At 45.3% G+C, this 11,446-nt stretch overlaps 1 protein-coding gene across 1 annotated transcript in view; it reads left to right on the forward strand.

The window, feature by feature from the left end:
- ARVCF (ARVCF delta catenin family member) overlaps positions 1-5,560 on the forward strand; it is a 51,156-nt gene extending 45,596 nt beyond the window's left edge. The window contains exon 12 of the mRNA XM_081966936.1: positions 1,283-5,560. Coding sequence (XP_081823062.1) covers positions 1,283-1,288 — 6 coding nt within the window. The 3' untranslated portion in view covers positions 1,289-5,560. The remainder of the gene's footprint in view (positions 1-1,282) is intronic.
- The last annotated feature ends 5,886 nt before the right edge of the window (positions 5,561-11,446 follow it).

Genomic DNA, 11,446 nt, shown 5'->3' on the forward strand with positions numbered 1-11,446 from the left:
ACTCAGCCATCTGTCCTTCCGAGGTGGGTCAAATGAGGACCCAGATTGTTGGGGGCAAGAGGCTGACTCTATACAACCCCCTAGAGAGGGCTGGAAAGCATTATGAAGTGGTATATAAGTGCTATCACTATTGTCCTTCCTTCCTTTCTTCCTCCCTCCCTCCATCCCTTCCATCCGTCTGTCCATGGTGCACAGTGGTTAAAATACAGCATTGCTGTATTTCGATTCTGAGCAGCTCAAGGTCGACTCAGCCTTCCATCCTTCCGAGGTGGGTAAAATGAAGAGTCAGATTGTTGGCAATATACGCTGACTCTGTAAACGGCTTAGAGAGGGCTGTAAAACCACTGTGAAGCGGTATATAAGTGCTATTGCTATTGTCCTTCCTTCCTCCCTCCCTCCTTCCCATCTGCCCATCCACGCATGGTGCACTGCGGTTAGAATGCAGTATTGCAGGCTAATTCTGCCCACTGCCGTGAGTTCAATCCTGACCGGGTCGAGGTCGACTCAAGCCTTCCGTCATTCCGAGGTGGGTCAAATGAGGAGCCAGATTGTTTGGGGGGCAAGAGGTTGACTCTGTAAACTGCTCGGAGAGGGCTGGAAAGCAAGAAAACAAGCAAGCTCAGAGAGTCCCTTAAATGATAAGTGTTTTGAAATGAGTGGAGAAGCCAGGATTGCACACAATCCACGTTAGGAAAAATCTCTCGCCACGAGGGATGGGATTGGGGTCTGGGATCATTGCTTGAAGACAGGGAGGATACCCTATGTCTGTGATGGCAAACCTATGGAATGTGTGCCAGAGGTGCACACAGAGCCCTCTCTGTGGGAATGCGCACCGTTGGCTGCTGCTCGGTTTTTGTGCCGGCCAGCTGGTCTTCGCGAGCACCAGAATGCTGGAAAACGGCCCGAACAATGGCCAAAACCAGCTCCAGAACAGGCTGTTTTAAGGACCAGTTTTCATGCTGTTTTCAGGCCGGTTTTGGGGCCATTTTCAGGTTGTTTTCCGGGCCCAAAAAACAGCCTGAAAAAGGCCCCCCCAAACGGCCTACTTTTTCGGCCAGCTGCTCTTCCAGTTTCCGGCACGCACACAAACATATACACAGATTCTGGTTTGGGCACTTGGTGCAGAAAAGGTTCTCCATCACTGCCCTGTGTGGTGGTTTTGGGTGGGGAGGGGCCTGGTATCCCCCCCCCCCCCCGCCCTCTTCCCATCTGTCAGCTGCAAAACCTACCTCACTGCCTCCGTTTTTTGAAATTAACCTTCTCTGATTCTTCTCTCTTGCAGGGCTAAAATCCAGCCACTTGTTTTACGATTCTTGTTGTCCTTGTTTCCCCTCGACTCAAAGAAGACTCAACACACACACGCACGCACACACACACACACACACACACACAGACTGACTGACAGACAGACAGACACCAACACACGGACGCAAAGGTTTGCATTTCCCATCACTGCCATTCTGGATGCAGAATCGGTGAGACCACAGCCAAAGCTGCAGACGTGAAGGTTGAGGAGAACGTCCATCCGCCCACTAGGATCTGGAGGGCTCGCTCGACCCTCCTGCTCTGGAAGGAAGCTTCCCATCCAGGAAAAAAGAAAGAAAGAAAAAAGAAGAAGAAGAAGGCAAAACAGAAAAGCAGATCTCTCTCCACCTCCACCGCGGGAGGAATCAATAATTCTGGAAGAGAAGGGCAAGTTAAGGCCAGCTGGATTCAGTTCTTGTTGGACTTCAGCGTAGAAGGTGTGAGATGGGAGGTGAAGGTCAAAAGAAGAGGAAAGGAGAGGTGGGGACAAAAAGAAAAAAAGAAAAGAACAGAAAAGGTGTCCTGAATGAAAATCTCCAGGATGTTTGATACGATAAGTATAGTTATTTAAAAAGGCACTTTTTTCTCCTTTCCCTCCTTCCTTCTTCCTTTCTTTCTTTCTCTCTTCCTTTCTTCTTCTTTCTTTCTCTCTCCTTTCCTTCCCTCCTTTCCTTTCTTCATTGCTTCCTTCCTTCTCTCCCTCTCCTCTCTCTTTCCTTCCTTCCTTCCTTCTTTTCTTTCTTTCCTTTCTTCTTCCTTTCTTTCCTTCCTGTGAATTTTTAAAAGAGAAAACCGAGATTGAGGGCGATGGGTTTTTTCTTTTCAAACCCTCTCCCTTTTTTTTTTTTTTTTGTTCTCTTTTGGGTGGGCCATTGTCGAAGTGTTCCTTTCGATCCTCGGAGGGGAAACCCAGAGGTTGTGCTGAGTTGGAGGGGTTTGGATGAAAAGAGAGAAAGGAAAACCGAAGTCAAAAGGCCTGGCAGGGCTTGGAGGCAACAAGATGCAAGCCAACATGAACATGAACTCCAATCTGCTTTCCAAGTTAAGGCAATTCCCATGGTGCTTCTTTCTTCTTATTCTTGGTGCACAGTTCATCTCCCCTTTCTGACTTCTGCCCTGATTTTGGACGGGAACCGATGTGCAAGCGGTGAAAAAGAAACTAACAGGAATCTCAACTCAGCTGATTTTTCCCGGTGGACGATGTCTTTCTTAATTTCCAATCAGCTGTAAGGTCCAATTTCCCCCCCACCCTGAACCCACAGCGTCACTTCACCTTATCTCATCTACCACGGACAGCGCTTTTGATTTGAAATACGGACTTTCTTTAGGGTCAAGTCAAACCCAACGCCTCCCATTCTTTCTGTCGTTTTCATCAGAAACCGCTCCCTTCCGTCTATATATATATGCTGTTGATTGGGTTTTTAAAAAAAAACAAAAGGAAAAAAAAGGCAAAAATATCCATGTATGGATATAATAAAGGCTTAGGTCTTAGCTCATCCCAGAGACCTGATAGTAAATCCCATCGAACTAAAAGGGTTAGTAGCACTTTTAGTCTGTCATTAGGGTTGCATACTCGAGAAAACTGACATTCGTGGGTAAAAGCTGGTTTCATTGCCATCCAGGATTCAATCGAGGCATAGAATCACGGCCTGTTCCCGTACGCGGTGTATAGAGGTAGTCCTTGACTTACGACCCCAACCCGAGCACTATATTGCTAAGCCAAGCGAAGTTTGCCCCATTTTACAACCTCTCTGCTACCGACGTTAAGCAGATCACCGCCGTTCTGAAGTTAATCTGGCTTCCCCGTTGATTTTGCTTGTCGGGAGGTCACATGAGGAAATCACTCGACCCCGGGATACTGCAACCGTCATAACTGCGAGGCAACAATCCGAATTTTGACCCCACAACCGTGGAGATGCGCGAACGGTCATAAGTGCGTCAAACAGTCAAGAGTCATTGCAACTTCAAACGGACACAAAACGGATAGTTGTAAGTCAAGGACTACCAGTAGTGGTCTTTGGAGTTTTCTTAGGGTTTAAGTCTGCGATTGGAAAAGAAAAAAAGCTGGATTTTCATTGTTCTCATTTTTTATTTTTGAGATTCCGGTGGCTTCTCTCTTTCATGGTGGCTAAAACATTATTTGGTTTTCTGGAACGGTGTGGTTTTTGGGAAGCACATTTCTTATTTGTTTGCTTGCTTTAATCCAGCGAGAATCATTTGAGGGTTGTTTTTTTTCCAGTGCCTGCTGTGTCCTTTGTAATTTAAACACGGAAAAGGGGTTGGGGTGGGTAAGTGGGAGGACAGCGGGAGGGAGAATAAAACGCAACAAAAATTCCTGTATTCGTCGAAGCATCTCACATTTTTGTAAAAAAAAAATATATAATAATAATTAAAATCCATTTTAAAAAAAAAACGGGGCGAGGGAAAAGATAATATTAACGAGGGGTAGGCGAACGGGGTGGGATTTGGTGGGCAGGAAGCTTCAAGAGCTTTGTATCTTCTGGAATATAAAAGAGAGAGAGAGAGAGAGAAATAAAATTTGACATGAATGACATATATAAATAAATATCTATATCTCTATATATTGTTGTGCAGAAAAAAAAAAAAACTAGGTTGCCAAACTTAAAATAACCTTTGTAGCAAAGAGAAGCGTTGCTGTTTTTTTTTTAAAAATTTCCTTTTCAATTCAGGGAAATCAGCCAGTGCTGTTTTAGCAATCTGAATGATAAAACAGAGACAATATTGACCGCTGGGACTTCTTCCCCTTCGACATCTCGATTCCAAGTTGCTTTTTTTTTCAATGACTGTAAAAAACAAAAAAAATGTACGATCCTTCTCCAGCGTCGTCCAGCTTTTCCGTACGGATCCATGACGATTCGAAACTTCTTCGAACGGTGCTTTTTCCCCTCCCCCCCCTTTCATATTTCTACTCTTGATAGCTGGAAAACGCCTTTCTTTAATGGAAGCTGTGCATTTTTATACCATCTTTGAAACTCGGGTATACGTCTCTTCTTTTCTTTTCTTTTTTCCTTCTTTCTTTTTTGTATACAAGAATCGGGAGGGGGGGGGTACCTCGGTTGCGTTTTTCTTTGCATTGGTTTCTTACAAAATATATAAAAAGGGGTGGAAATGTCATCTGCATGATTTTTTTTAAGCAAAATTGAGTCTGCACACTTTTAGGCTGATGGGAGGGAAGGGGCTTTAAGTCAAAGTGGCCAAAATTTTCTTCCTCTCTAGAGTTGGGGCTTAAAAAAAAATCTATACAGGTAGTACTCGACTTAATGACTGCAATTGAGCCCCAGATTTCCGTCGCTGAGCAAGTCAGTTGTTATGGTAGTTTTTGCCCCATTTTACGGGATGCGGTGGCTCAGTGGCTAAGACGCTGAGCTTGTCGATTAGAAAGTTCGGCAGTTTGGTGGTTCAAGTCCCTAGCGCCGCGTAACGGAGTGAGCTCCTGTTACTTGTCCCAGCTTCTGCCAACCTAGCAGTTTGAAAGCACGTAAAAAATGCAATTGGAAAAATAGGAACCACCTTTGGTGGGAAGGGAACAGCGTTCCGTGCGCCTTCGGCTTTGAGTCATGCCGGCCACATGACCATGGAGACGTCTTCGGACAGCGCTGGCTCTTCGGCTTTGAAACGGAGATGAGCACCGCCCCCTGGAGTCGGGAATGAGTAGCATACATGTGCGAGGGGAACCTTTACCGTTTGCCTTTAAACATGGTGGGAAATAGTCACTGGTCACTTTTCTCTCAATGCTGTTATAACTTTAAACGGTTACTAGGGGAACAGTTGTTAAGTCAAGGACGATCTGTCTGACCCTCCTTTGGTTGCTATGGTTATTTTTTATTTTAAAGCTTGCATGAGCCCAGTGACATTTCGGAGAAAACTCTGGGTAGCATTTTTTTTAAAAAAATAAAATAAAAATAAACCAGCCATCGCTCAGCATTTCTGATCATTTATGGCAGGAAGGAAGTCAAAGGATGATGGAGATAAAACAGAGAAAAATAGAAGGAACCGTTTTATTCCCTTTTATGACTGTGTAAAAACGCTGCATAGAATGCAGTATCTCCCCCTTGCCCTCCGGGAGTTTTGATTTTATTGTCTGTAGATTTCTTTTTTTTTCCAGATGTTTGTGGTGTTGTGGCCTACCAGCGGCCTGCAGAGCTGGCAGCAGAGTCGGACAGGGAGGAGTTTGGGGAGGAACATGGGCCAATCTTTGAGTCCGGAGAAGTCTCAGACGAGGGCTCTGAGTCGAAGGCAGAGATGGGGCCAAGGCTGTCTGGCAGTTCTCAGCTGCCTTTGGAGTTAGACAGCAGTGAGGCAGAGGAACAGCTGGAGCCTGTTCCCAGTGTGCTCCTGCGCAGAGTTACCAGAAGACAAGAACAACTAAGAAAGCAGGGTCGACTTGGGCGTAAAGCCACACCATGGAGGTGATTTGCCCCTCCCAGAGGAAATAAAAGAGGAGCGAACAGGGAGGGGGCTTTTGCAGGAAACAATTTGTTCCTTCGGTCATGTCAAGAGTGGAAAGTTCTGTTTGTGACTATAAAAGACCCTGTGCCAAGTTTTGCCTTATCCTGCATTGGGAAACTAGTTATCTGGCAGCTCTCCAAGCGAGATAAGGTGCGTGTGGATAAACACTCCTCTGAAAGACTGTTTGCTAAGCCTGGCTGACTGTGAATGAAAGGAATTCCCAGTCGTGCAAATAAAAGGGGTTTTTGCCAGGACCAAGACTCTGCTTCTTGCTTTTTAAGGAAGTCTGGGTCAGAACACGCGGTCCCTAGGAGACATTCCTGGTAGCATCTCATTGTACGACGGGTGTAAAAAAAAATGTAACAGTTAACAGATTGCAAAGAAAAGAGACAGAGAGGAGAACATCGGAAATATAGGCTGCATAGACTAGATCACATCTGGAATGGAGGGGGGATACATACCTCACTTTGTCCACCACCCCCTTCCAAAAAAAATTAAGAGCCATCCAGCATCCAGATGTTCCAAAAGATAGAAAAGGGTGGTTTTTTTTTAAAATTCTCCCTAGGTGGAAAATACTAATGGTGAAAGGCTATTCACACCATTGCTAAGACTTTGTCTCTGCATTATTGAATTCTGAGCATCTGTGAAATAAGAGCATCCGTTGTCTTCGCTGTCTCATTCGGGGGTTAGAGATCCAGGGTGAGCTGCATGGACCCTCTCTAGATTCTGTTTGTCCACAAAGTTTTGGAGAAATACCAATAAAAGAGAATGCTTTTTTAGCTCTGGGTTGAAATGAGGAGTGCTCACTGCTCTGTGGTTTTTTTCCCCTTGCAGACGTTTCATTACCGAAACAAGGTGACATCATCAGAGCTCATGAGGTTAGCACTCAGCATTGATGATGTTACCTGAGTGGCGCGGTGGCCTAGAGGTGGAGCTCTCGCCTCACAATCGGGAGGCTGTGAGTTCAATCCTAGGTAGAGGCAGATATTTCTCTCTGGGCACAATGGGAATTTATCTGCTGAACAAAACTCTGCATTGGCAACAGGAAAGGCATCTGGCCAGTAAAAACTCCATTCAGTTGTCCAGACTCCACCCTCGCAAGGGATTATGGGGTGGTTAAAAGATGTTGATGATTGATGATGTTACCTAGTTGGGTAATGCAAGAAAACAACCAAGCTCAGAAAGTTTGGAGTAATATCATTCAAGATGGTGGTGAGGTGTATATCATACCTAGACTTGTGTCTGTTGCGAATGGATGAAGTAGCTTGCAGTGAGTTGGACTTTTGGTCTGGCTTGGGCCTCTTTGGTCAGCCCAAGGTATCTCCACAAACTATGAGCTGTTGCTTGCTTTGAGCTGTGAGTCAACGTTGAGTTGAGCCCTGCTTTTCTACTTCGTTTCTTGGGTCTCTCTCCTCCACCCCACCTCCCCGCATTACCTTGGAAAAGAGGAGGAAGTCCTAGGTGACTTCGAAGTCCTAGTGGTGTCTTCAGATTTGTTCAAAGCTCTTCCTAGGCTTAGAAAGTGGCTCTGAGCTCCCCGGGCCATCCTAAGCACCCTGCACTCTGGATCTGAGCCTTCAGTTGCCATAGATCAGGGGTGTCCAAACTTGGGAACTTTAAGACTTGTGGACTTCATGGACCCCAGACTCCATGCTGGCTGGGGAATCCTGGGAGTTGAAGTCCACAAGTCTTAAAGTTCCCAAGTTTGGACACCCCTGCCATAGATCCTCAAAAAGGCTGAAGTAGTCTCTGCAGATTTTTTTTTTTTTTTAAGCTGTGATCAGGCAGGCAAATGTCTGTAAGCGAAGTGTACGATTGGACAGAAGGGAATTCAGTTCAGCACTCAAAAGGGTGGACAGATCCGACACGATCCCCGTTCGAAGACCGGTTCAAGTTTAGCGCATTCTGTTGATGGATTCTCATTGTTGGTGCAGTTCAGGTCGCTCAATCAATTCACTAATTATTATTATTACTTTAAATTCGGTCCTCGCGTGGATCTGATCTGGAATGTTGTTATGGGCAAAAAGAAAATAACCCTGTAGTAATCCAATTGCAGGGACGCGGTGGCTCAGCGACTAAGACGCTGAGCTTGTGGATCGAAAATGTCGGCAGCTCGGCGGTTCGAATCCCTAGCACTGCGTAACGGAGTGAGCTCCCGTCACTCGTCCCAGCTTCTGCCAACCTAGCCGTTCAAAAGCAAGTAGAAAAATAGGAACCACCTTTGGTGGGAAGGGAACAGCGTTTCGTGCGCCTTCGGCGTTGAGTCATGCCAGCCACATGACCACGGAGACGTCTTCGGACACCGTTGGCTCTTCGGCTTTGAAACAGAGATGAGCACCGCCCCCTAGAGTTGGGAACGACTAGCACATATGCGCGAGGGGAACCTTTACCTTTACCTTAATTCAATTTTCAGTTTGGTTTGAAAGCCTCCCAAGGCGATCAAGCGGTCCGATCCGAATTAGCCCTCCAATCTTGAAACGGTTGTTTGTTTTGCTTCAGAGGTTCCATGCGCAAAGGGACCTCTCAGCTTCAATTTTGCACTTTTTGCACCTGGGTGCTTCTTCAGGCTTTGGGTTTTCATTTATACGATTGCGAAAGAATCTATATCTTATACAGCTTTATATATATATCTCAGACACCCTTCTGGGTTTGCAATTTGACAAGATCGACCGGAAAAAAACAACAATGCACGCCGTCAAATCCACATGTGTCTTTTGTAGCTAGCATTGGGTTCAACTACCTTTAGATACCAGTATGCCACAGAAGTGAGTTCACCCCCTCACATTTTGTAAATATTTAAGTATTATCTTTCCATGTGACAACACTGAAGAAGTGACACTTGGCTACAATATAAAGTAGTAAGTATACAGCTGGTATAACTCTGTAAATGTGCTGTCCCCTCAAAATAACGCAACACATAGCCATGAATGTCTTCAATATTAATGAGTAAATACTTAAATATTTACAAACTGTGAGGGGGTATACTCACTTCTGTGATATACTGTAGGTGCTGAGAATGGATCTCTTCCCCTGCGGAGATCCATGTCTAAATCCTTGGACCAGATCTGCCAAAATGCGTTGCGTTTTTGACTATAACAAAGAGTTCTCTCGCCGTGGGATTTACAGTGGCATTGCCAACCCAAATCGCCTTCCTTAGAGCTCAAGACTTGGAACAGATTGAGGTGGTAGACGAAAGATCAGAGTTATGGAGCAGACGGTGTTACTTAACACAGTCAGATGGCATCGGAAAGGAATTAACAGAAGAAAAGAAAGCATGTCCCTTATCAATTCTGGCCTGGCTAATTTTCTTCATTTCCTGCTTTCTTCTTTGCAACTCCAACCTGGGAAAAAATAAAATAAAAACAAGTAAAAAATAAAAAAAAATGCCCTGCATGAAAACGTGCATGCATTTTTTTTCTCGTGCATTTCTTTGTGGGTTTTTTTCCCGATAGGCAAACATTGTGTGGCCAACGTTCCTCCCGCTGCAATGCACCTTCTGTGTTTGATTTTCCCCCTGGTGTGTAGTGTTTGCGTTGTTGGGGTGAGTAGCAACCAAGAGTTGCAAACTTCTGGAAAAGTTGGCAGGAGAGGTGAGATTCAGGCAACGTAGATTAGAAGAATCTTTCTCAACTGGACGGTGCGTGGACTTCAACTCCCAGAATTCCCCAGGCAGCGTGAATTCTAGGAATTGAAGTCCACGTGTCATGAAAGTTGCAAAAGTTGAAATGCACTGGATTAGAGAACACAGAGACGTATTTATATACCTCCCAATAGGAAATTCAGACGTGCCTCTTCTTTTTACAAAATCTTCATTCAACATTGCTTTGTTTTTTAATGACTAGGATTTGGTCTTTGTGTCTTTAATTGGGTTAGTCGTGCAGTTCAGCTTGATTTTTTTATTTTTCCGGGCTTGTTTTCCTTTTTTAAAAAAATGTGGAAGAAATAAAAATATCTAGGTTGGTCCATCCTGAGGAAAAAATTAGAAGGTAAGGCACGAATGCTGTTGCATACGCCAGTAAAATTAAAAATAACAGGCAGTCCTCGGTTTACGACCACAATTGGGTCCCAAATTTCAGTTTGCTCAGTGAGACTTTCATTAAGAGAATTTCCCCCCGTTTTACAATCTTTCTTTCCACAGTTGTTGAATGTGAAAAATGGTCGTCTGTCGCTTTTTTCAGTACTGTTGTAAACTTTGAACCCGTCACTAAATGAACTGTTGTAAGTCGAGGACTGGCTTACAATGCAATAGCAGAGTTGGAAGGGACCTTGGAGGTCTTCTAGTCCAACCCCTTGCCTAGGCAGGAAACCCTATACCGTTTCAGCCAAATGGCTCTCCAGCATCTTCTTAAAGACTTCCAGTGTTGGGGCATTCACAATTTCTGGAGGCAACTTCTGTTCCACTGATTAATTGTTCTAACTGTCAGGAAATTTCTCCTCAGTTCTAAGGTGCTTCTCTCCTTGATTAGTTTCCACCCATTGCTTCTTGTTCTACCCTCAGGTGCCTTGGAGAATAGTTTGACTCCCTCTTCTTTGTGGCAACCCCTGAGATATTGGAAGACTGCTATCATGTCTCCCCTAGTCCTTCTTTTCATCCGACTAGACGTACCCAACTAGACAGAACTACCTTTATAGGGAGCCCATTTTGCCCAACAGATGTGCTTTGTCAGAAATCAGAAGTAACACCATCTTGAAAGTCCCAAAGGACTGTGGGCAGCTGCGAATGGACACGAAGAAGGGATCCCGTGATCGACCGTGGGAGAAAGGCCATTGAAACCTCCAAACTGGGCTTATAAGTAGCTCTTTGGGCAGTTGCTAAATGGCCAGTCGTAAGTCGAGGACTGCCTACCCTGTTTCCCCGAAAATATGACCTCCCCGGATAATAAGCCCAATTGGGATTTTGAGCGCATGCGCTAAAATAAGCCTTCCCCCCCAAAAAAATAAGCCCTCCCTGGAAATATTGCAACACAGCAGCAGCCATGAGGTGACCACGCTCGCCTCCTCCTCCTGCACCCCAGAAATAATAAGACCTCCCCGAAAATAAGGCCAAGCGCTTATTTCAGGGGTCAAAGAAAATAAGACCTCCCCGAAAATATTTAAACGCATGTGCAGCCGATCCCCACCATTTCCTGGGCGGGGAAGGGGGGAACATGTCCCATGCTCCCCACGTGCACAAATCACGCGGAACAGTTTTGCGGAGGCTGCTCCCGCCAATCCTAGCTACCGTACCCCTTCTCTTAGTGGCGGCCGCAAAAAGAGCAGGCTGCCCAGCGAATGCCAGAAACGGAGACAGAACTTCTGGCCCTCTCTGGGTCAGCTGATCTGCAGGCCAAGGTTAAGGGGACCTCCAAAATAATAAGAGCTCCTCGAAAATAAGACCAAGCGCTTATTTTTTTGGGGGGGGGGTTCAAAAGAAAATAAGACCCTGCCTTATTTTCAGGGAAACACAGTATAATTACAAGAACAGGTGTATAATTTCAACAACAGGTGTAGTCCATCCTGTGCCTTGCTCTGGTAGCTTACTATGCGCTGAACATTATTATTATTATTTTGGGGGGTTCGCTTGTTGTGTATTCGTTTACGTAACGGTGCAAACAGCTTAATGCCGAGCGTCAGCTCCAGTCTAAAAGCGGTACAGTACAGTGGATCGTGTCCAGGATTCTACCGCCCCTTT

This window comes from Natrix helvetica, assembly GCF_964273705.1.
Source record: "Natrix helvetica genome assembly, chromosome: 14".
Lineage (NCBI taxonomy): Eukaryota > Metazoa > Chordata > Lepidosauria > Squamata > Natricidae > Natrix > Natrix helvetica.